This window comes from Ranitomeya imitator, chromosome 3 (assembly GCF_032444005.1).
Source record: "Ranitomeya imitator isolate aRanImi1 chromosome 3, aRanImi1.pri, whole genome shotgun sequence".
Classification (NCBI taxonomy): Eukaryota; Metazoa; Chordata; class Amphibia; order Anura; family Dendrobatidae; genus Ranitomeya; species Ranitomeya imitator.
Genome location: NC_091284.1, coordinates 424194026 through 424220612, shown reverse-complemented (window position 1 = coordinate 424220612; position 26587 = coordinate 424194026). Strand labels below are relative to the sequence as shown.

At 42.3% G+C, this 26587-nt stretch overlaps 1 protein-coding gene across 5 annotated transcripts in view; it reads left to right on the top strand.

Moving 5' to 3' along the window:
• BCAS3 (BCAS3 microtubule associated cell migration factor) overlaps positions 1–26587 on the top strand; it is a 1718074-nt gene that overhangs the window by 158443 nt on the left and 1533044 nt on the right. For all 5 annotated transcript variants that reach the window (XM_069757219.1, XM_069757222.1, XM_069757218.1 and 2 more), the window contains one exon: positions 15378–15450. In XM_069757219.1, the coding sequence (XP_069613320.1) occupies positions 15378–15450 (73 nt within the window). The remainder of the gene's footprint in view (positions 1–15377; positions 15451–26587) is intronic.

Below are 26587 nucleotides of genomic sequence, written 5' to 3'. Positions count from 1 at the left end.
GGCACATGTTAAGGAGCTGAAACTCCCAAACCTTTCATCCAATTTTAATGTGGATACCCTCAAATGAAAGCTGAAAGTCTGAACTTCAACTGCATCTGAATTGTTTTGTTTAAAATTAATTGTGGTAATGTCTATAACCAAAATTAGAAAAATGTTGTCTCTGTCCAAATATATATGGACGTAACTGTACATCTGGCTGTTAGGGCACTTTGCACCAGGCTGTTAGGGCACTCTGCACAAGGCTCTGTTATGGCTCACTGCATTTGGCTTTTTTAGGGTATCAGGCTCAGAATAGAATGGCAGCGACAACCGTGAGCGAGAATTTATACAGGCTGAGTCATGTGGTGCGCAGGCCAATCACAGCCAATACTTGACATGACTGTGATATCTCCGGAAATGCCTACAAAAAGTTTATTGATTTGCTGCGCAGTAGTTTTCAACAAAATTTATTTGGCATCCGAACTCAAACAATACACAGAGAAGAAGTCCATGTATAGAGTTCACCATCGGACACTAGGTGTCCTTTATGAACCCCAATCTTTACAGTTCCTTGGGCTTGTTACATGATTATTTTTCTGAGTTCCAGTTCACAAAATGTCATGTAGGGTGCCCAATGCATCGACCTGTATTGATCATAAGATGGATTTTTTTTCTTTGCTTCATTCAGGTGATGTGCTATGAAGTAGCACCTGCAGGAAAAGCGAGTGGCCACACAGAGTTTCCCTCAAAGATAGCTTCAGTGGAGCGACGGAAACTGGAGTCAAGTATTTAATTCTAAGCAGAGTGTCCAATTTTAAAGCCCTTTTAGTTCTCAGGTTCAAACAAGTATTTAAAGTTCTGTTTAAAAAAAATTAAAACCTTTTTCAAGTTGGGATTGTTTTGAAGGGACATCCCCATTTTTAATGCAAATGCCACAGTCGTCTACCACTAGTCTACCTCTCTTCAGCCCCACATGATTTTCCCCTGGAAAGCATAGTTTGTCCAATTATTTCAGAACAAATGTGAGTGGCCTTCCATATAAACCACAGGTGGCTTGAGCTTTTAGAGGCGGTATCCGGCACAGTACCATATTAAGACATAAGGACACAGTTGTCTTTATGAGACAAACTCCTTTCTTGCTTCAACAACAATTTAGCGGCACTAAAACGATCTGTCGTCCTCAAAACTCAAGATAAACCTTTTATACCTTCAAATAGGGGACTTAACCCTTATAAAAATCATAGATTTAATTTTACGTATTACAATTTATATTAAAAATGTTGGCTAGGATATATGAATGAGGGGGCTTTGGTGCACTGTTGATATGATCCTCTCAGTTGCAATCCTCTGCACCTCTTTTTATGTTGATTGACATAGCTTGCTGAATTGAATCTGCAGCTCTGCACACACAGTGTCAACATGGGCACATGCATTCTCACATTCCCATCCCCCTCTCCTGTCTGCAGCGGCCACTCACTGCACATTGGATCACACATTAGTGGTGGCCAATGCCAACAGTAGTTGAAGAGGAGAATTTGCACACACTGACACTGCAGGAGCCAAGCACATGTTTGCACACAGTATCAGCGTGCTGTGCATGCGTTCTCATCCCACTCTCCTGTTAGCATCGGCCACCCGTTACTGTGTCATCCTGTATGCAGCGAACGGCCAGTGCCGATAGAGGAGGGACATGAGAGGGCGCCTTTACATGCTGACTTTGTGTGTGCGCTCTGCAGTGTCAGTGTGAAGGCAATGCTGAGGGTTCAATTCAGGCATCGCTCCAATGTGAGTGCTGTCAACCAACATAAAGAGAGGTATGAAGTATTGTAATTGAGGGGGCACTTTTCTCTTTGTGTCTCCAAGGGTGCATTTGTGTGTTTGTTGGGGGTGACAGACTTCTTTTAACTATCAGTTATTTGCACAGTCCTGCTCTCAAGTTGAGTTGCCCACAGTGTACATGTGCTTATGAATTTTAGAACTTACTACTACTATTTAGAAGATTTAGGTTAAATATCTCCAAAAGTGACAGATGTAAGCCCGACAAAGAAACATTAAGCCAAAACTAATTAGACTAGCAATAAAAAGGGAGTTAAATAATGAATTCTATAAAAGAGTCTAGCTCATTGAACCTGGCACTTTTTTCTGTGGTCACCATAAACCTAGTACAACTATATTTTTAACATTGGTTGGTATTGGCCAAGATATTTAAGTAATAAAAGCACAGTTTAATAAAAATATTGTTTAGTAAAAGTTCCAGAACTGAGAAGCCTGTAGAGGTTTGGCACAAGAGAGTCTCTACTTTGAAATAAAACTTTATTACAGGCAGTTATGGTCAAGGTGACTTCTAGCTTTTTAGATTTGACGTGCTGTAAAATTCATTTACAAAAACGTTGTTTTAAATACTTTGGAACATGAAGCAAAACTATATTTTTTACATTTTGCATGTTTTCTGATTTCAATTCAGCAATACAGCAAGGAGATTCTTGACAATTTAATTATGTAGCTTTAATGTAACCATATTTGAAACTTTTTGAAAGAGTTAAAATGTTACCCATAGGCAGATGTATCTTGAATTGTAATTTGTGCTTTCATTTATATCAGATAACTATTTTTGTTTTTATTTTCAATTTGTTTTTCAAATGCATAATCATAGTCACTAAAGGTACCGTCACACTAGACGATATCGCTAGCGATCCGTGACGTTGCAGCGTTCTCGCTAGCGATATCGTCCAGTGTGACACGCAGCAGCGATCAGGCCCCTGCTGTGCTGTCGCTGGTCGGGGAAGAAAGTCCAGAACTTTATTTGGTCGCTGGACTCCCCGTAGACATCGCTGAATCGGCGTGTGTGACACCGATTCAGCGATGTCTTCACTGGTAACCAGGGTAAACATCGGGTAACTAAGCGCAGGGCCGCGCTTAGTAACCCGATGTTTACCCTGGTTACCATCCTAAAAGTAAAAAAAAACAAACACTACATACTTACCTACTGCTGTCTGTCCTCCAGCGCTGTGCTCTGCACTCCTCCTGCTCTGGCTGTGAGCGTCGGTCAGCCGGAAAGCAGAGCGGTGACGCCACCGCTCTGCTTTCCGGCCGCTGTGCTCACAGCCAGTACAGGAGGAGTGCAGAGCACAGCGCTGGAGGACAGACAGCGGTAGGTAAGTATGTAGTGTTTGTTTTTTTTTTACTTTTAGGATGGTAACCAGGGTAAACATCGGGTTACTAAGCGCGGCCCTGCGCTTAGTAACCCGATGTTTACCCTGGTTACTGGCATCGTTGGTCGCTGGAGAGCTGTCTGTGTGACAGCTCTCCAGCGACCAAACAGCGACGCTGCAGCGATCCGGATCATTGTCGGTATCGCTGCAGCGTCGCTAAGTGTGACGGTACTTTAACCCTGCTGTTCTGTTCGGTCTGGGGAGACCTATTTTGAACTTTGGTATTTTTTGGGGTGTTCAAGATGCGGTTCTGAAACTTGTGGTTGATTGACTTAAATGAGGATGGGTCGGTCGGCCACGGGTTTCAGAGCCGCATCTTGAATATTTTAAAGAATATTGAAGTTCAAAGTCGGTCATTTTTGACCAACAGAACAGCAGGGTTAAGGGGACCCTTATCTGTATGCCAGTTAGTCTAGTCACTGTCCATGCTTTAGTGCTGCAAAAAGAGCACTAACAGATTTAGAATAAGTGCAGAAGTTATTTTAATTGTTAAAAAGAATCTATCACAAGTTTTTTGCTATCAAATTTGAGAGCAGAATAATGCATGGTCAGAGACCCTGATTCCAGCAATGTGTCACTTGCTGGTCTACATGCTGTCCTATTTATACAATCACTTTGCTCTCTGCTGCAGATCTAGCAGTATTCTGAATACTGAGCCTTGTATAATCCCGCCCAATGTTTGTTGTTGCCCATTCTGCAAATTCAGCGCGCCGATCTGGGTCATCTACATTGAGATGCTGCAGCAGCTGGATTTTGTAAGGGTGCCATTTGTGAGTAGCTAATATCCGCCGAAGGGATGTTTAACTGATTCCACATTGGCGCGCTGAATTTTCAGAATGGGCAAAACAAAAATTGGAACAGGACCCTCAGTTTACACAGAACATTATGTTCAATGATGAGGCAAACTTTTTTGGGTGGGCCGTTTGTATGGATACACCTAAATAACATGGGAATGATGACAGTTTTCTTGCGTAGGGTGTTGTGAATTCTGTGGCTGAATTCACTCCTGTGGTCACAAGTGGTACTGCAGCTTCTGAGCTTCCTCCCTCAGGTGTTCTGGTGAGCTCGTTAACTGCTTCATTACTTAACTCCGCCTGATGCTGCTATCCTTGCTCCTTGTCAATGTTTCAGTGTTGGATCTGAGCTTCTCCTGATTGTTCCTGTGACCTGCTGCTCTGTATAGCTAAGTGCTTTTTGCTTTTTTGTTGCTTTTTTTCTGTCCAGCTTGTCTTTTGTTTTGCTGGAAGCTCTGAGACGCAAAGGGTGTACCGCCGTGCCGTTAGTTCGGCACGGTGGGTTTTTTTTGCCCCTTTGCGTGGTTTTGCTTTAGGGTTTTTTTGTAGACTGCAAAGTTCGCTTTACTGTCCTCGCTCTGTCCTAGAATATCGGGCCCCACTTTGCTGAATCTATTTCATCCCTACGTTTTGTCTTTTCATCTTACTCACAGTCATTATATGTGGGGGGCTGCCTTTTCCTTTGGGGAATTTCTCTGGGGCAAGTCAGGCCTATTTTTCTATCTTCAGGCTAGCTAGTTTCTTAGGCTGTGCCGAGTTGCCTAGGTAGTTGTTAGGCGCAATCCACAGCCGCTTTTAGTTGTGTTTAGGATAGGATCAGGTGTGCAGTCTACAGAGTTTCCACGTCTCAGAGCTCGTTCTTGTATTTTTGGGTATTTGTCAGATCACTGTGTGCGCTCTGATCGCTAAGCACACTGTGTTTCTGGATAGCCTTCATAACACCTGTCATTAGCAAACATAACAGTACAAGGAGCCAAAACTAATGATTCTCAATAGAGGGAAAGAAAAAGTTCTGACATCATTTTTTTTTTTTTTTTTTCTGCTCTGTGTTCACTTTTTTTTTTTCCCCTAGACATTTGGGTGATTCTGGACACAGGTGTGGACATGGATATTCAGGGTCTGTGCTCTTCAATGGATTATCTCGTTATAAATGTCCAAAAAACTCAAGATACTATTGATCAGAAATCTATGTTAGAACCAAGAATTCCTATTCCTGATTTGTTTTTTGGAGATAGAACTAAGTATCTAAGTTTCAAAAATAATTGTAAGCTATTTCTGGCCTTGAAACCTCATTCTTCTGGTAATCCTATTCAACAGGTTTTGATTATTATTTCTTTTTTTGCGCGGCGACCCTCAAGACTGGGCATTTTCTCTTGCGCCAGGAGACCCTGCATTGAGTAGTGTCGATGCGTTTTTCCTGGCGCTCGGATTGCTGTACGATGAGCCTAATTCAGTGGATCAGGCTGAGAAAAATTTGCTGGCTTTGTGCCAGGGTCAGGATGATATAGAAGTATATTGTCAGAAATTTAGGAAATGGTCAGTACTCACTCAGTGGAATGAATCTGCGCTGGCAGCTTTGTTCAGAAAGGGTCTCTCTGAGGCTCTTAAGGATGTCATGGTGGGATTTCCTATGCCTGCTGGTTTGAATGAGTCTTTGTCTTTGGCCATTCAGATCGGTCGACGCTTGCGCGAGCGTAAATCTGTGCACCATTTGGCGGTACTGCCTGAGGTTAAACCTGAGCCTATGCAGTGCGATAGGACTATGACTAGAGTTGAACGGCAGGAATACAGACGTCTGAATGGTCTGTGTTTCTACTGTGGTGATTCCACTCATGCTATTTCTGATTGTCCTAAGCGCACTAAGCGGTCCGCTAGGTCTGCCGTCATTGGTACTGTACAGTCCAAATTCCTTCTGTCCATTACCTTGATATGCTCTTTGTCGTCGTTTTCTGTCATGGCGTTTGTAGATTCGGGCGCTGCCCTGAATCTGATGGATTTGGATTATGCTAAACGTTGTGGGTTTTTCTTGGAGCCTTTGCGGTGTCCTATTCCATTGAGAGGAATTGATGCTACACCTTTGGCCAAGAATAAACCTCAATACTGGGCCCAGCTGACCATGTGCATGGCTCCTGCACATCAGGAAGTTATTCGCTTTCTGGTGTTGCATAATCTGCATGATGTGGTCGTGTTGGGGTTGCCATGGCTACAAACCCATAATCCAGTATTGGATTGGAATTCCATGTCGGTATCCAGCTGCGGTTGTCAGGGGGTACATGGTGATGTTCCATTTTTGTCGATTTCGTCATCCACCCCTTCTGAGGTCCCAGAGTTCTTGTCTGATTATCAGGATGTATTTGAAGAGCCCAAGTCCGATGCTCTACCTCCGCATAGGGATTGTGATTGTGCTATCAATTTGATTCCTGGTAGTAAATTCCCTAAAGGTCGATTATTTAATTTATCCGTGCCCGAACACGCCGCTATGCGCAGTTATGTGAAGGAATCCCTGGAGAAGGGACATATTCGCCCATCGTCATCACCACTGGGAGCAGGGTTCTTCTTTGTAGCCAAGAAGGATGGTTCGTTGAGACCGTGTATTGATTACCGCCTTCTTAATAAGATCACTGTTAAATTTCAGTATCCCTTGCCATTGTTATCTGACTTGTTTGCTCGGATTAAGGGGGCTAGTTGGTTCACTAAGATAGATCTTCGTGGTGCGTATAATCTGGTGAGAATCAGGCAAGGAGATGAATGGAAAACTGCATTCAATACGCCCGAGGGTCATTTTGAGTATCTAGTGATGCCGTTCGGACTTGCCAATGCTCCGTCTGTGTTTCAGTCTTTTATGCATGACATCTTCCGTGAGTATCTGGATAAATTCCTGATTGTTTACTTGGATGACATTTTGATCTTCTCAGATGATTGGGAGTCTCATGTGAAGCAGGTCAGAATGGTTTTTCAGGTCCTGCGTGCTAACTCTTTGTTTGTGAAGGGATCAAAGTGTCTCTTCGGTGTGCAGAAAGTTTCATTTTTGGGGTTCATCTTTACCCCTTCTACTATCGAGATGGATCCAGTTAAGGTCCAAGCCATCCAGGATTGGATTCAGCCGACATCTCTGAAAAGTCTGCAAAAGTTCCTGGGCTTTGCTAATTTTTATCGTCGCTTCATCTGTAATTTTTCTAGCATTGCCAAACCATTGACCGATTTGACCAAGAAGGGTGCTGATTTGGTTAATTGGTCTTCTGCTGCTGTGGAAGCTTTTCAGGAGTTGAAGCGTCGTTTTTGTTCTGCCCCTGTGTTGTGTCAGCCAGATGTTTCTCTTCCGTTCCAGGTCGAGGTTGATGCTTCTGAGATTGGAGCAGGGGCGGTTTTGTCACAGAGAGGTTCTGATTGCTCAGTGATGAAACCATGTGCTTTCTTTTCCAGGAAGTTTTCGCCCGCTGAGCGTAATTATGATGTGGGCAATCGAGAGTTGCTGGCCATGAAGTGGGCATTCGAGGAGTGGCGTCATTGGCTTGAAGGAGCTAAGCATCGCGTGGTGGTATTGACTGATCATAAGAACTTGACTTATCTCGAGTCTGCCAAGCGCTTGAATCCTAGACAGGCTCGTTGGTCGTTATTTTTTGCCCGCTTCGACTTTGTGATTTCGTACCTTCCGGGCTCTAAAAATGTGAAGGCGGATGCTCTGTCTAGGAGTTTTGTGGCCGACTCTCCGGGTTTATCTGAGCCAGCGGGTATCCTCAAGGAAGGAGTCATTGTGTCTGCCATCTCCCCTGATTTGCGGCGGGTGCTGCAAAAATTTCAGGCGAATAAACCTGATCGTTGTCCAGCAGAGAAACTGTTCGTCCCTGATAGGTGGACTAAAAAACTTATCTCTGAACTTCATTGTTCGGTGTTGGCTGGTCATCCTGGAATCTTTGGTACCAGAGAGTTAGTGGCTAGATCCTTCTGGTGGCCATCTCTGTCACGGGATGTACGTACTTTTGTGCAGTCCTGTGGGATTTGTGCTAGGGCTAAGCCCTGCTGTTCTCGTGCCAGTGGGTTGCTTTTGCCCTTGCCGGTCCCAAAGAGGCCTTGGACACATATTTCGATGGATTTCATTTCTGACCTTCCCGTTTCTCAAAAGATGTCAGTCATTTGGGTGGTCTGTGATCGCTTTTCTAAAATGGTCCATCTGGTGCCCTTGGCTAAATTGCCTTCCTCCTCTGATTTGGTACCTTTGTTCTTTCAGCATGTGGTTCGGTTGCATGGCATTCCTGAGAATATTGTTTCTGACAGAGGTTCCCAGTTTGTTTCAAGGTTTTGGCGAGCCTTTTGTGGTAGGATGGGCATTGACCTATCCTTTTCCTCGGCTTTCCATCCTCAGACTAATGGCCAGACCGAACGAACCAATCAGACCTTGGAAACATATCTGAGATGTTTTGTTTCTGCAGACCAGGATGATTGGGTGTCCTTTTTGCCGTTGGCTGAGTTCGCCCTTAATAATCGGGCCAGCTCGGCTACCTTGGTTTCTCCATTTTTTTGCAATTCTGGGTTCCATCCTCGTTTCTCTTCAGGACAGGTTGAGTCTTCGGACTGTCCTGGTGTGGATTCTGTGGTGGATAGGTTGCAGCAGATCTGGACTCAGGTAGTGGACAATTTGATCTTGTCCCAGGAGAAAGCTCAACTTTTCGCTAATCGCAGACGCCGTGTGGGTCCCCGACTTCTTGTTGGGGATCTGGTTTGGTTATCTTCTCGTCATATTCCTATGAAGGTTTCCTCTCCTAAATTTAAACCTCGTTTTATTGGTCCGTATAGGATTTCTGAGGTTCTCAATCCTGTGTCTTTTCGTTTGACCCTCCCAGACTCCTTTTCCATACATAATGTATTCCATAGGTCGTTGTTGCGGAGATACGTGGCACCTATGGTTCCATCTGTTGAGCCTCCTGCCCCGATTTTGGTGGAGGGGGAATTGGAGTATATTGTGGAGAAGATTTTGGATTCTCGTGTTTCTAGACGGAAACTCCAGTATCTGGTTAAATGGAAGGGTTATGCTCAGGAAGATAATTCCTGGGTTTTTGCCTCTGATGTTCATGCTTCCGATCTTGTTCGTGCCTTTCATGCGGCTCATCCTGGTCGGCCTGGGGGCTCTGGTGAGGGTTCGGTGACCCCTCCTCAAGGGGGGGGTACTGTTGTGAATTCTGTGGCTGAATTCACTCCTGTGGTCACAAGTGGTACTGCAGCTTCTGAGCTTCCTCCCTCAGGTGTTCTGGTGAGCTCGTTAACTGCTTCATTACTTAACTCCGCCTGATGCTGCTATCCTTGCTCCTTGTCAATGTTTCAGTGTTGGATCTGAGCTTCTCCTGATTGTTCCTGTGACCTGCTGCTCTGTATAGCTAAGTGCTTTTTGCTTTTTTGTTGCTTTTTTTCTGTCCAGCTTGTCTTTTGTTTTGCTGGAAGCTCTGAGACGCAAAGGGTGTACCGCCGTGCCGTTAGTTCGGCACGGTGGGTTTTTTTTGCCCCTTTGCGTGGTTTTGCTTTAGGGTTTTTTTGTAGACTGCAAAGTTCGCTTTACTGTCCTCGCTCTGTCCTAGAATATCGGGCCCCACTTTGCTGAATCTATTTCATCCCTACGTTTTGTCTTTTCATCTTACTCACAGTCATTATATGTGGGGGGCTGCCTTTTCCTTTGGGGAATTTCTCTGGGGCAAGTCAGGCCTATTTTTCTATCTTCAGGCTAGCTGGTTTCTTAGGCTGTGCCGAGTTGCCTAGGTAGTTGTTAGGCGCAATCCACAGCCGCTTTTAGTTGTGTTTAGGATAGGATCAGGTGTGCAGTCTACAGAGTTTCCACGTCTCAGAGCTCGTTCTTGTATTTTTGGGTATTTGTCAGATCACTGTGTGCGCTCTGATCGCTAAGCACACTGTGTTTCTGGATTGCCTTCATAACACCTGTCATTAGCAAACATAACAGTAGGGTGTCTTGCATTGAAATCTGCAATGACCTGGGTACTGCGTTCACCAGACATCAACACATTTTCTATCCGCTCCTCACGTGTTAACATCTGCGACATGTCAATGGCTGTAAACAAAGAGAAACTTGCAAATAACTCATGAAAGAATAAAGTTACTTTAGAAAAAGCACACCATTGTTTTTCTTGTGAAATTCTCATTAAGTTTGATGTGTCACATTACCCTCTTCCCATTGGAAAAAATAAAGTTGGATCCAAAATGGCCGACTTCAAAATGGCCGCCATGGTCACCACCCATCTTGAAGAGTTTTCCACCTCCCATATACTAATGTGCCACAAACAGGAAGTTGATATCACCAACCATTCCCATTTTATTTAGGTGTATCCATATACATGGCCCACCCTGTAGTATGCTATAGAAGCAAGTTTTTATCAGCTTCTACAGTTCCAGAAGTTCCCTATGAAGCATACACACAGATATATATGCATATATACAGGGAACATTATGTGGTTCAAAGGGTCTGAGGGCCCACTACCACTTCGAAAGCAGGTAGAATTGTTCATTGTGATAGGCTACTGGGCTGCAAAGGGCCCTTATCGTAGCACATAGGCCCCACATCTGTCTGTTTCCGCTCCTATATACATACATTTTTTTACATTACAACCTGTGTTTAAATATTTTTTTAAACCAATTTGCGTTTGATGCATCAGCACTAAATAGTCTAGATTAGTGAATTGAGATAAATATAGGCAAAAATTAAATTTATGGGATAAAATAAATAAAAATTGGCATGCGCATATGTATTTACTAGTGATGAGCGAATATACTCGTTACTCGAGATTTCCGAGCATGCTTGGGTGTCCTCCGAGTATTTTTTAGTGCTCGGAGATTTAGTTTTCCTCACCTCAGCTGAATGATGTACATATCTTTGCCAGCTTGATTACATGTGGGGATTCCCTAGCAACCAGGCAACCCCCACATGTACTTATGCTGACTAACAGATGTAAATCATTCAGCTGCGGCGATGAAAACTAAATCTCCGAGCACTAAAAAATACTTGGAGGACTCCTGAGTGTGCTCAAGAAATCTCGAGTACGAGTATGTTCGCTCATCACTAGCATTTAACCCTTTTGCTGTGAAGGTCCTAAATATTTCTGGTGCAAGCAATTACCTTCGTAAGTCACATGCTTAGTGAAAGGAAGTCCACCTGTGTTCAATAGAAGTGTCACATGGACTGTCAATATATGCACACTTTTTCTGAAAGGTCACAGAGGCTCCGACACCATTAGGCACCACTAACCAAACAACACTATGAAGTCCAATGAGATCTCCAAACAAGTCAAGGACAAAGTTGTTGAGAAGTACAAGTCAGGGTTGGGTTATAAAAAAAAAAAAAAATCACAATCCCCCCAGATCACCATCAAATCCATTATTATGAAATGGAAAAAACATGGTACCACATCAAACCTGCCAACTGAGGGCCGCCCACCAAATCTCTCAGCCCGGGTAAGGAGGGCATTAATCAGAGAGGCAGCACAGAGACCAAAGATAATCCTGAAGCAGCTGCAGAGTTCCCAAGCAGAGATGGAAGTATTTGTCCATACAGCCACAATAAGCCCTACACTCCATATTGGCGGTCTTTATGGAAGAGAGACCAGAAAAAAAGGGTTGACTTACAGAAAAAAATTGTATTGCTCGTTTTGAGTTTGTCAAAAGACATGTGGGAGACTCTGCAAATGTATGGAGGAAGGTGCTGTGGTCAGATGAGACCAAAATTGAGCGTTTTGGCCACCAGGTTAAACGCAATGTCTGGTGCGAAACCAACACCGCTCATCACCCCAAGAACACCATCCCCATAGTGAAACATGGTGGTGGCAGCATCATGCAGTGGGGATGTTTTTCGGCGGCAGGGACAGGGAAAATGGTCCAAGTTGAGAGGAAGATGGATGGTGCAAAATACAGGGATATTCTTGAGCAAAACCTGTTTCAGTCTGTCACTGATTTGATAATAAACATAAGAATGAATGACCTCGGGGAGATCAAAATGTGGATGGATACCATGTTTTGGCATAGGTGGTTTTCCTTTTTGGATGCTGCCCTTCCCGTGGTTGTTCCTTCCCGGTGAAAGACCTGGCTATTTATTGCTTGTGTTGAGAAACACGTGATGGTGTCTCCGTGGCTTTTCTACATGTCACTGATTTGAGACTGGGATGGAAGTTCACCTTCCAACAAGAGAATAACCCAAAGCATACTGCTAAAGCAACACTCGAGTGGTTCGAAGGGAAACATATAAATGTTTTAGAATGGCCTGGTCAATGCCCAGACCTTAATCAAATTGAGAATTTGTGGTCAGACTTGAAAATTGCTGTTCACCAGTGGAAACCATCGAACTTGAAGGAGCTGGAGCAGTTTTGCCTTGAGGAATAGGCAAAGTCCCAGTAGCCAGATATGGAAAGCGCATAAATACTTATCCAAATTTACTTGCAGCTATAAATGCAGCAAAAGGAGGCTCTACAAAGTACTGACTTTAGGGGGGTGATTAGTTATGCACACTGAACTTTTCAGTTATTGTGTCCTATTTGTTTGCCTTGCAAAAAAAAAGAAAACCAAATGTTCACAGTGTGGGCATGTTCTTTACATGAACTGATGCAAATCCTCAAAAAAACCCAAAACAAAACAAAAAAAACAGTGAAATGCCATCAAAACCTGAAAAAGTCAAGGGGACTGAATAAATTCACAAGCCACTGTATATGTAATTGCCTTTATATGGCAAAAATAGCATTTTGAGTTGGGATGTGTGAATGGCTAGAGCTATATACCGAGCAGCGAGCATGGAGCAGTAAATGAATTGCATTGGAGGTCATCGGAATGAGGCTGGATATCTTCATTGTGATTAAAGTACTCCAAGTTGATTAAATGAAAGCTTGCCTAGTAACTCGGAATTATTATGCACATTTTTTCAGATAGGTGGACCAGTGTCACCATTTTATTAAGTGGAGGGCTAGATAAAGGCAGGTGGTGCGTTTTTCATTACTTTAATTGTGTGATTTGTCTGGATTTTCAGCTTTTGATAAATGCTGTAGTGTTATATGACAGAATTAAAAGGATTTGGGAGTTTAAGAAAAGGACTTTGCAACAGGATTTCAACTCTTTGTATATTTGATGGATTTGGCTGGATTTTTGTTTTTTGTTTTCAATCATTGAGCTGCATTAAACAAAGAGTGTTGAGCAGGTGTGCATATCGCCAGCATATTCCACCAGCACAGACGCAAATACAATTCCAGATATCAAAAAAAATTAATCCATCACAACCTATGGATTAGACTTTCACCCACACACGCAATTGGAGTGGATACTGACTCCATTAAGCAAAGCACGTGTTTGCAGCACAATCAGGGAGACCGCAATTAATCTGATTCCATCTCATGGCCTTTTACTGATGAAACATTTGCAGGTACTGCTTATGGATTCGTGTAGTTTATACAGTTAAATATTGTGGTTGAGTCTTTTTTATCAGTATAATAATTATTTTTTAGTCTATTTTTCTGATAACTTAAAAAAACAGTTGTTAGAATTTTGGAATATTTAGGAATAAATGTGATTTTAAATGTTAATAATTCTGATTTGACAAATAATAAAGACAAGATATAATATAGAAAAGAATTGTTATTTCATTTGAACCAAATCAATGCCTATCCAATTCTAAAGCTGCATATTAAATGGTTAAATTAGCTGTGTAGGATGGTCGGAAGAGTGAAGGTTAGTTCCAATAGAATGGTCGGCACTCCGTTCAGTTGTGGGGAAGAATAGCAGCAAAACTACAAAAATCCCGGGACTCGCGTGTAGAATAACGCTCATTGAATCCAAGACATAGAATGTCCACAGAAGACATTTCAGCCCATTCAAGGCTTTTGTCAATCGTGGAGAATCGTTACAAACAAAGTTAATATAAGACAAATCCAAGGGAATTGCGTCATAATCATTAACGCGTGAAGGGTGAAGCTTGTCTGGCCAAAAGACACATCATTCATAGATAGCACCGTCTGATTCTGCCACCAAATTGGCCACATTTTATAGGAGTTCACCACGAGGACAGCTTTTCATATCCCTGTTAGGACAAATGGATGTCAAAGAAAGGCATTCTCTACTATAAATTCTCCGGTAGAGAATCTGAGAAAAAGTTTTTTTTACAAAAATTCTCACTTGTCATCCATATGCTATCAACATTGGTTTTTTTTATTATTTAGAGCTACAGCTATTAATAATTTACAAGTCCATTTATAATTTCTTAATAATTTTTTTCTGTACAAAAAAAAAAAAGGATGCTATGCATATGCCATCCGATTTTTTTTTTTCTTTTTTACACACCCATAGATTTTAATGGTTGAGTCTCATCCCATTTATGGAGGAAACTAGTGCTTGCTGCAATATTTTTCATACATAGAATCGGGCCATGAAAAAAATTGCTCGTCTGCACTGCCCGATTGAATACTATTGGATCGAGTGCAGTCCATTTTTTTTCTTTCGTGGACAGCACTCAGACCGAAAATATGGTCTTGTGAACAAGCCCTTATAGTGTCCAATGTATGGAATTACTATGCTTGGTTTCCTGGTTTCTGTCTGTACAACCATTGGTTGCTACATTAAGCTTATGCCACGAGTGATTTCTCATCATCCAGGATTTCTCCTGGTCTCGTGCCTTCCAGTCTCTTGCAGGAAAACCTTGGATTTAGCAGAATAATTCATTGATTTTATTAGCATTTTGAAGTTTATAGTTACTTTTTTTTTTAGAAATAAAACCAAATTAGCAGGTCTTGTTCAGCTCCTTGTAGTTTTAGCCGAGATGAATATGCATTGTTATAATACATGACATATGGTAGCTAATAATTCAATTTTTTTTATAATTTAATATTAAAGTTTGATTTGCTTATTCTGTTTTGTAATTCACATTGACTGTATTAATATTTTATTACAGTATTTTTCTGGGTTATTATTCATATGTACTGTTTTATTATTTTATTATATTTGTGGGTAATTATTCATATTTACTAGCCATATTTACCTATACAATTACCTACTCTGCTAATAACTGAAGGTCTAGCATATGTTATTTTATGAAGATTATTACATTCAGTAGTCATTGCTTTAAATTAAAATATGTTTATATGCTTTGTAGTTATAATGTGGTTAGAATATGCATTAGTACCATTTAGTCTCATGCAAACATTTCAGAATAATATTTACTGTAATGGCAGTGACTCTGCACTGAGGGAATGAGGCCCCTCTGAATCTCAGCCTTCAATGATCATCATCTTGTAGACATTTCTATTTGTGTGATGTGTATATATATATATATATATATATATATATATATATATATATATATATATATATATATATATATATAAAAATTTTTTTTTCTTAATGTTCTAATATTCTTTTGTAGGTACACAAAAGGCGGACAGTTTTTCGGAAAAAAGACCACTACTTGGAATGTGCAAAAGTACAGGTTCTTGCAGGTAAGGCCCTATTTTGGTTTATAAGACTTTTTTTGTCTTTTCCCTTTGTTATTGCTGCTTTTTGCATTCTCCTTTGTATGTCTGATCCTGAACACTTGTGTTGCTCCCCTGCTCATCTTTTTTATTAACTGAGCATCCATTCACAAGGGTGATCTGAGGCTCAGTTTTGGATTTCGGAAGCCTTAAAAATGACTGACACAATGTGGAAGGCCAGAATGACCCCGTTATAAATCATTAGTGCCTATCACCGCAGGGACTCCAGAATAGCATTATACTTGACTGTACAGGGAGTACATCACCCAACCGTCTCCAACTGTCCCCTAGACATTGAGTGATACTGTACATCTGTGCCTCATTCAATCTCCTCTGGCAGGGGGCTTGTGAACCTCAGTCTGGTGTTGGTGGAGCCTCAAATATACCTTTATCCGCTAGGAAATTAACTATTGTGGTGGGGTAATACCTTGTTCCTCAATGTGATAAGTTCACAGTCCTGGTTGTACATCATTACTTGAAGCAAGCATGGCTGTCTTTAGACCTAATATTAGAGCCTCTCTGTACTTCGCATCCATATTTTATCTTTAGATGGATTCTACAAACCTGTGTAGATTATATTTACAGGCTGCAGCCTTTTCCGTGTAGTGTAATGAACGCTGCTGAAACAGATGACAGCCTTGACTGTGTGGTGCACACTTGGAGACGCGGCCGCAGTGCTGCTGGTGTGCATTAATGTGTTGCAGATCTGTTTGAAATTAAGTAAACTTTACATTTTGTTGGGTGAATGCTTGTCAGAATGTATATAATCCCAGGAGCAAATCTGATTAGATTAGAAGCACTGTTTATTTCTAGTTTGCCAGCGAATGTTCTATTCTGGTTGTTTGCTTGTAGGATTTGTACTAAGTTTCTGCGACCAAGTAACTTGATGTATTTGTGTATATATGGCCTAGCTTTATTCCGAATATTTAGATAAATGCGCTTCTCTATCAGCTCTCCATACCCTTAACCTTTCATTGGGTTGTTATTTTATTTACTCTTTATGTTCTGGAAAGAGTAACACAAATTAGGACTTTAAAACAATGAGACGTGAAGCGAAAATGATTCATCGACTTGATATCGAAATGTTATTGTGAGACGTTTACTTTACTGGCTTTGGGTTCATGATATTTTAAGGAAAGTATGTCAAAATATTTTGCCATCCGTTTTGTCTTAATTTAACTTGAAATAGGTAATAATAGAAAGTATCTTTTGAGCCCAGAATTGGACAATACGAGACAATGCTGCGTAACTGTGATGATCCCGAAACCATGAATGATAGTCTGTGTTTTTTTTTTAGGATACCTGAATAATTTGGCTATTCAGCTAGGGTTTACCCTGTATCCACTTTCCAAGGATCTGTTCAGTTATGCACTGAAGATGGCACGTTCCCTGAGTTTCCAGCAAGATGGGGCACCACCACATTATGGGTGTCAGGTTCGAGCATTCCTACATGAACAGTTTCCTGGAAAGTGGATTGGTCGTCATGGGCCAGTTGAATTGCCACCAAGGTCTCCCGAACTGACCCCCTTAGACTTTTATCTTTGAGGTCATCTGAAGGCAATTGTCTATGCTGTGAAGATACGAGATGAGCAGCATCTGAAACAACCGATACTGGAAGCCTGTGCTAGCATTTCTTCTGCGGTGTTGCTATCAGTGTGTGAAGAGTGGGAGAAGAGGGTTGCATTGACAATCCAACACAATGGGCAGCACTTTGAACACATTTTATAAGTGGTCAGAAATTTGTAAATAACTCATGAAGGAATAAAGTTACGCTAAAACCAAGCACACCATTGTTTTTCTTGTGAAAATCTCAATAATTTTGACGTGTCACATGACCCTCTTCCCATTGAAAAAAAATAAAGTTGGATCCAAAATGTCCGACTTCAAAATGGCCGCCATTGTCACCACCCATCTTGAAAAGTTTTCCCCCTCCCATATACTAAGGTGCCACAAACAGGAAGTTGATATCACCAACCATTCCCATTTCATTTAGGTTTATCCATATAAATGACCTACCCTATATACAGTCATGGCCAAAAGTATTGACACCCCTGCAATTCTGTCAGATAATACTCATTTTCTTCCTGAAAATGATTGCAAACACAAATTATTTGGTATTATTATCCTCATTTAATTTGTCTTAAATGAAAAAAACACAAAAGAGTATGAAGCAAAAAGCAAAACATTGATCATTTCACACAAAACTCCAAAAATGGGCCAGACAAAAGTATTGGTACCCTCAGCATAATACTTGATTGCACAACCTTTAGCCAAAATAACTGCGACCAACCACTTCCGGTAACTATCAATGAGTTTCTTACAATGCTTTGCTGGAATTTTAGACCATTCTTCTTTGGCAAACTGCTCCAGGTCCCTGATATTTGAAGGGTGCCTTCTCCAAACTGCCATTTTTAGATCTCTCCACAGGTGTTCTATGGGATTCAGGTCTGGACTCATTGCTGGCCACCTTAGAAGTCTCCAGTGCTTTCTCTCAAACCATTTTCTAGTGCTTTTTGAAGTGTGTTTTGGGTAATTGTCCTGCTGGAACACCCATGACCTCTGAGGGAGACCCAGCTTTCTCACACTGGGCCCTACATTATGCTGCAAAATTTGTTGGTAGTCTTCAGACTTCATAATGCCATGCACACGGTCAAGCAGTCCAGTGCCAGAGGTAGCAAAGCAACCCCAAAACATCAGGGAACCTCCGCCATGTTTAACTGTAGGGACCATGTTCTTTTCTTTGAATGCCTCTTTTTTCCTCCTGTAAACTCTACTTTGATGCCTTTGCCCAAAAAGCTCTACTTTTGTCTCATCTGACCAGAGAACATTCTTCCAAAACGTTTTAGGCTTTTTCAGGTAAGTTTTGGCAAACTCCAGTCTGGCTTTTTCATGTCTCTGGGTAAGAAGTGGGGTCTTCCTGGGTCTCCTACCATACAGTCCCTTTTCATTCAGATGCCGACAGATAGTACGGGTTGGCACTGTTGTACTCTTTTGTGTTTTTTCATTTAAGACAAATTAAATGAAGATAATAATACCAAATAATTTGTGTTTGCAATCATTTTCAGGAAGAAAATGAGTATTATCTGACAGAATTGCAGGGGTGTCAATACTTTTGGCCATGACTGTATATAGTAGGTGTAATAATAATAACATTAGCAAATACCTCCAATTAGAAGGATAGTATAGTTCTTCTCAATTGCTATGTCATGTAGCCCATGTGCAGGCATTGCAGGACCTTAGGTATCCATGGTTACAACCACTCATATGGTATTAGTTAAAGGGAAGGTGCCACCAGTTTTCTTGTATTTTGTTTTTTTGTGAAATTAAGCTTAAAATAGTAATTAAAATGTATTAATGCAATGTTTGCACTGTTTGCAAACATTTCTATATGAAAAATATTATATATTTTTCTACAAATATACATATTTACCACTAGGGGGAGCATTTTCCGTTTTAGACCTCAAGCAGCTATAGTAAGATTTAGCAGCTCTGCCCCAGGGATATTAGACCACCCAAAAGGGGGGGGGAATGGTGATGTCAGCAGTTACTGCCCCTATTTTGCTTCTAACAGTAAGAATGAAGAGCAGCATCACAGGGCAGCACCATTTTGTGTGTGACTGCCCTGTGACCTGCTATCACCAGCAGTTACTGCATCAGAGGCACAGCTTGTTTACAGAGGAGCAGAACACAGTGGGCTCAGCAGCATTTTTTGTGAATAACATTCTTGCCATCCCCCTTCCCCCACCTTAATCCCTGTCCTGTCAGTTGCCCTGCTCTCTCTCTCCAGGTGTCACCTCCCTCTCTGCAGACTGTGAGTGCAGCTTACCAGAGATCACAGGGACTGTGTGTGAGGAGGAGGCAGAGACACAGCTGTAGAAGCACACAGGGCAGCGTGTGAGGAGCAGAGGATGTGCCTGCTTGGAGTACAGAGGAGCAGTGAGGGCTTCTTCTGTCCTGCAATAGAGAGAAAGTGGAGCTCGGCAGATAGCACAGGGCTATAATAAAATTGGCAGCTAGTCACACCTACAGAAGTGAGTTGTGCAGCCCACAGAGGCGTGCCCAGCTCACTGCTAATGCTGCTACAATGTTACAGATAGGGTCCGAGCCGGTCTATTATCTCCTATGTCCATGGGGTGCCGTAATCTGACACTGATAGGGCCCTGCTACTGCTTCAAAACCAAGATGTCAGCCCCCAGTGCCTTCTTTAAACTCATATAACACATGAAATCTGTTTCACATGCATTTCAAACTTGCTTATAGCAGCATGTTATGCTACATTACAGTGATTTATTAATGACCTACAAACGCGGTACCTTCCCTTTAATTCTTAGTGGTCATAACCTTGGATACCTAAGCTACTGCAATGCACTGCACTGCACATGGGATAAGTGACATAGCGAATCAAAAGCGCTATGCTACATTTCTAATTGGATGTTTTTGCTGATATTATTATTATTATTATTATTATTATTAATAAACTTACTACATATTGGGATAGGATCTTGAAGATGTGAATACCCCTTTAACACGTTGCAGAATAGATGTGAAAATCGCATGGAGAAGATTATCTGTTTAGGTCATTTGTTCATACAAGAGTATGTTAAAGATGACCTAGAATTAGGACAAAATTGACCAGTTTTTGTTCTTTTTTTTTTTTTTTCTTAAATCCTCTATACAGTTCCATAAATATGGATCTTTTCGTTTAGTGCAAGGTTTTATGGTCTTTTCCGTGAGGTTGTTCTCTATTGGATTCCCTTTTCGTATCTTTAAACTGTTCTGCATTATTACCCTGTGAGCAACGCCCTGTTGGTGAAGACCATCAAAATTAGCTCTAATGCCTCTTTCACACTTCAGTCTTTTTGTTTCCGTCCAAATACGTCGTTTTGTGAAAAAAACGGATCCAGCAAATGTTGCCGCTGGATCCATTTTTTTCTCATAGACTTGTATTAGCGACGGATGGCCTCACGTTTCATAGGCAGCATCAATAGTAAAAAGTTGGTCACACTTGTCAAACACTATGTTTGACAAGTGTGACCAACCTGTCAATCAGTTTTCCAAGCGATGCTACAGATCGCCCTTGAAAACGCTAGCATTCTGCAATCTAATTACACTTGTAAAATGCTAGTGTTTAGCGGGAAAACGCATCTCAATTCCGCATGCGTATTTCCCGCGGCAGGGAGTTGCAGAATTGCCGTGGAAATTTCCGCGGCAATTTCGGGCGTGTGCACATAGCCTTAAGGTGTAATGTGTTATCCATGGTTTTCTTGGTGACTGTGGTCCCAGCTGCCTTGAGATCATTAACAAGTGCCCCTCGTTTAGTTTTAGGCTGATCTCTCACCTTCCTCATGATCAAGGATACCCCACGAAGTGAGATTTTGCATGGTGCCCCAGATCGATGTCTATTGACTGTCATTTTGTATTTCTTCCGTTTTCTTACTATTACACCAACAGTTGTGTCCTTCTCACCCAGCATGTTCCTGACATCCTTATAAAGCTCTTTGGTCTTGCCCATGTTGTAGAGATTAGATTCTGACTGATCAATTGAGTCTGTGGACAGGAGTATTTTAGAAAGGTGACTATGTAAAACCGCTGTTTTTAATGCAGGTAACGAGTTGATAAGGAGCGTCTAACTGGTCTGTAGGAGCCAGAACTCTTAATGGTTGGTAGGGGATCAAATACTTATTTCTCACTGCAAAATACAAATACATTTATATAATTTATACAATGTGATTTTCTTGATTTTATTTTTGATATTCTATCTCACAATGTTAAAATGAACCTACCCTTATAATTATAGATTGTTCATGTCTTTGTCACTGGGCAAACCTACAAAATCAGCAAGGGCTCTAATACTTATTTCCCACACTGTATGTACTGCTGGTACGGAAAGTATTCAGACCCATTTACATTTTTCACTCTTTGTTTCGTTGCAGCCATTTGGTAAATTCAAAAAAGTTCATTTTTTTCTCATTAATGTGCACTCTGCACCCCATTTTGACTGAACAAAAAACAGAAATGTAGAAATTTTTGCAAATTTATTAAAAAATAAAAACTGAAGGGAAAAGCTGTGTCTGTCAGCAGTGTCCAGAGCATGGAGCAGGTACCAGGAAACTGGTCAGTCCACCAGGAGACGTGGATGGGGTCGTATGAGGGCAAAACTCAGTAGCAGGACCGCTACCTCCTCCTTTGAGCAAGGATCAACAGGAGGAGCAGTGCCAGAGCCCTGCAAAATGAACTCAAGCAGACCACTAACATCCATGTGTCTGCTCAAACTGTCAGAAACGGACTCTATGAGGGCCCGATGTCCACAAGTGAGTGTTGGACTGTAAGCAGGTCAATTGGCATTTGCCAGAGAGCTTGGCAGATTCCACATTGGCGCCCTGTGCTGTTCACTGATGAGAGCAGGCCCACACTGAGCACATGTGACAGACATGGCAGAGTCTGGAGATGCCGGTCAGTAATGGTGTGGGGAGGCATTTTTTTTGGAGCGTCGCACAGCCCTCCATGTGCTAGCCAGAGGTACCCTGACTGCGATTAGGTACCAGGATGAGATCTTCTGAGCCATTGTGAGACCATATGCAAATAGTCTTTCTGGGTTATTTCTGATGCATGGTAATGCTAGGCCTCATGTGTGTGTCAGCAGTTCCTGCTGGATGAAGGCATTCATAGTATGGAGTGGCCTACCCGTTCCCCAGACCTGAGTCCAATCGCGCACATCTGGGATCATGTCTCATTCCATTCACCAATGCCACATTATACTACAGAATGTCCAGGAGTTGAATGATCCTTTAATCCAAGTTTAGCAGGAGATCCCTCAGGAGAAATTTCGCCACCTCATCAGGACAAGAGGAACGTGCACCAAATATGGACTAAAAATCCGTAATAAGAATGATGATGGCAGGGAATTATATTTAAAAAAATGATTTTTATTTTTATATACTAGATGGCAGCCCGATTCTAAAGAATCGGGAGTCTAGAATCCATATATACTTTATTTATTCAAATGTAAGAATAATACAATTAATAAATAATAGTAAGAAAGAACAAAAATAATAGGCAGTATATGGAGAAAACACCAAACAAAAGTTCAAAATTGGTGTGAAAATGTCACTGAACCACTTCACAACTAAATATATATAGTTTTGGTAAATGGTATTATCATTTTTTTGACGAAATTCGGCAGGAGCTTGAAGAGCAACGTCACTGGGCCCGCCTCCACGCAGTAGAAACTTGCTGTGAGGTAAAAATTCAAAAATCACACCAAAATGGCGGGCGGAGTGTGTCACAGTACGGCACGTTTCTGATTGGTCGCTCGCAGCAGGCGGCAACCAATCAGACACTGGACACTGTTGACGTCACTTATCTCCGGACATTAGCTCCGGACATTAGCTCCGGACATTAGCTCCGGACATTAGCTCCGGACATTAGCTCCGGACATTAGCTCCGGACAAAGCCATGGAAGTTGGCACAAATTGCAGGAAGTAGTATTCTAGGCAATTAATCTCCGGACATTAGCTCCGGACATTAGCTCCGGACATTAGCTCCGGACAAAGCCACGGAAGTTGGCACAAATTGCAGGAAGTAGTATTCTAGGCAATTATATATTAGATAGCAACAGCAATAGTTGTTAAAAATAAAGAGATAAAACAACTGTGTATATGTATGTTTTTACAACTATTGCTGTTGCTATATCTAATATATAATTGCCTAGAATACTACTTCCTGCAATTTGTGCCAACTTCCGTGGCTTTGTCCGGAGCTAATGTCCGGAGCTAATGTCCGGAGCTAATGTCCGGAGATAAGTGACGTCAACAGTGTCCAGTGTCTGATTGGTTGCCGCCTGCTGCGAGCGACCAATCAGAAACGTGCCGTACTGTGACACACTCCGCCCGCCATTTTGGTGTGATTTTTGAATTTTTACCTCACAGCAAGTTTCTACTGCGTGGAGGCGGGCCCAGTGACGTTGCTCTTCAAACTCCTGCCGAATTTTGTCAAAAAAATGATAATACCATTTACCAAAACTATATATATTTAGTTGTGAAGTGGTTCAGTGACATTTTCACACCAATTTTGAACTTTTGTTTGGTGTTTTCTCCATATACTGCCTATTATTTTTGTTCTTTCTTACTATTATTTATTAATTGTATTATTCTTACATTTGAATAAATAAAGTATATATGGATTCTAGACTCCCGATTCTTTAGAATCGGGCTGCCATCTAGTATAATAATAAAAATCATTTTTTTAAATATAATTCCCTGCCATCATCATTCTTATTACGGATTTTTAGTCCATATTTGGTGCACGTTCCTCTTGTCCTTTTAGTGGTCTCACTATATTGCTTCGACACAGGTGGTGACCGGTATTTTTATTGCTATTGGTTTATGGGTGTATCTTTTTAACCCCTTCCCGACCCATGACGCCATGTAGGCGTCATGAAAGTCGGTGCCAATCCGACCCATGACGCCTATGTGGCGTCATGGAAAGATCGCGTCCCTGCAGATCGGGTGAAAGGGTTAACTCCCATTTCACCCAATCTGCAGGGACAGGGGGAGTGGTAGTTTAGCCCAGGGGGGGTGGCTTCACCCCCCCGTGGCTACGATCGCTCTAATTGGCTGTTGAAAGTGAAACTGCCAATCAGAGCGATTTGTAATATTTCACCTATTATAACTGGTGAAATATTACAATCCAGCCATGGCCGATGCTGCAATATCATCGGCCATGGCTGGAAACACTGATGTGCCCCCACCCCACCGATCGCTCCCCCAGCCCTCCGATCTGTCCGGTACACTGCTTCGGCTCCCCTCCGTCCTGTGCTCCGCTCCCCCCGTGCTCTTGTCCACTCCCCCCGTGCTCCAATCACCCCCCCGTGCTCCAATCACCCTCCCTGCACTCCGATCCACCCCCGTGCTCCGTTCCACCCCCCGTGCTCCGTTCCACCCCTCCCGCGCTCCGATCCACCCCCCCATGCTCCGATCCCCCCCCTTGCTCCCCCCCACCCCATCATACTTACCGATCCTGCCGGGATCCGTCCGTCTTCTCCCTGGGCGCCGCCATCTTCCAAAATGGCGGGCGCATGCGCAGTGCGCCCGCCGAATCTGCCGGCCGGCAGATTCGTTCCAAAGTGCATTTTGATCACTGAGATATAATCTATCACAGTGATCAAAATAAAAAAAATAATAAATGACCCCCCCCCTTTGTCACCCCCATAGGTAGGGACAATAAAAAAATAAAGATTTTTTTTTCCACTAATGTTAGAATAGGGTTAGGGTTAGGGCTAGGGTTAGGGCTAGGGCTAGGGTTAGGGCTAGGGTTAGGGTTTCGGTATGTGCACACGTATTCTGGTCCTCTGCGGATTTTTCCGCTGCGGATTTGATAAATCCGCAGTGCTAAACCGCTGCGGATTTATGGTGGATTTACCGCGTTTTTTCTGCGCATTTCACTGCGGTTTTACAACTGCGATTTTCTATTTGAGCAGTTGTAAAACCGCTGCGGAATCCGCACAAAGAAGTGACATGCTGCGGAATGTAAACCGCTGCGTTTCCGTGCAGTTATTCTGCAGCATGTGTACAACGATTTTTGTTTCCCATAGGTTTACATTGAACTGTAAACTCATGGGAAACTGCTGCGGATCCGCAGCGTTTTCCGCAGCGTGTGCACATACCTTTAGAATTAGGCCATGTGCACACGGTGCGGATTTGGCTGCGGATCCGCAGCGGATTGGCTGCTGCGGATTCGCAGCAGTGTTCCATCAGGTTTACAGTACCATGTAAACCTATGGAAAACCAAATCCGCTGTGCCCATGGTGCGGAAAATACCGCACGGAAACGCTGCGTTGTATTTTCCGCAGCATGTCAATTCTTTGTGCGGATTCCGCAGCGTTTTACACCTGTTCCTCCATAGGAATCCGCAGGTGAAATCCACACAAAAAACACTGGAAATCCGCGGAAAATCCGCAGGTAAAACGCAGTGCCTTTTACCCGCGGATTTTTCAAAAATGATGCTGAAAAATCTCACACGAATCCGCAACGTGGGCACATAGCCTTATGGTTAGGGTTGGAATTAGGGTTGTGGTTAGGGTTGGGATTAGGGTTATGGCTACAGTTGGGATTAGGGTTAGGGGTGTGTTGGGGTTAGTGTTGGAGGTAGAATTGAGGGGTTACCACTGTTTAGGCACATCAGGGGTCTCCAAACGCAACATGGCGCCACCATTGATTCCAGCCAATCTCGTATTCAAAAAGTCAAATGGTGCTCCCTCAATTCCGAGCCCCGACGTGTGCCCAAACAGTGGTTTACCCCCACATATGGGGTACCAGCATACTCAGGATAAACTGCGCAACAATTACTGGGGTCCAATTTCTCCTGTTACCCTTGTGAAAATAAAAAAATGCTTGCTAAAACATCATTTTTGAGGAAAGAAAAATGATTTTTTATTTTCACGGCTCTGCGTTGTAAACGTCTGTGAAGCACTTGGGGGTTCAAAGTGCTCACCACATATCTACATAAGTTCCTTGGGGTGTCTAGTTTCCAAAATGGGGTCACTTGTGGGGGAGCTCCAATTTTTAGGCACACGGGGGCTCTCCAAACGTGACATGGTGTCCGCTAAAGAGTGGAGCCAATTTTTCATTCAAAAAGTCAAATGGCGCTCCTTCCCTTCCAAGCCCTGCCGTGCGTCCAAACAGTGGTTTACCCCCACATATGAGGTATCAGCGTACTCAGGACAAATTGGACAACAACTTTCATGGTTCAGTTTCTCCTTTTACCATTGGGAAAATGAAAAAATTGTTGCTAAAACATAATTTTTGTGACTAAAAAGTTAAATGTTCATTTTTTCCTTCCATGTTGCTTCTGCTGCTGTGAAGCACCTGAAGGGTTAATAAACTTCTTGAATGTGGTTTTGAGTACCTTGAGGGGTGCAGTTTTTAGAATGGTGTCACTTTTGGGTATTTCCAGCCATATAGACCCCTCAAACTGACTTCAAATGTGAGGTGGTCCCTAAAAAAAATGGTTTTGTAAATTTCGTTGTAAAAATGAGAGATCGCTGGTCAAATTTTAACCCTTATAACTTCCTAGCAAAAAATAATTTTGTTTCCAAAATTGTGCT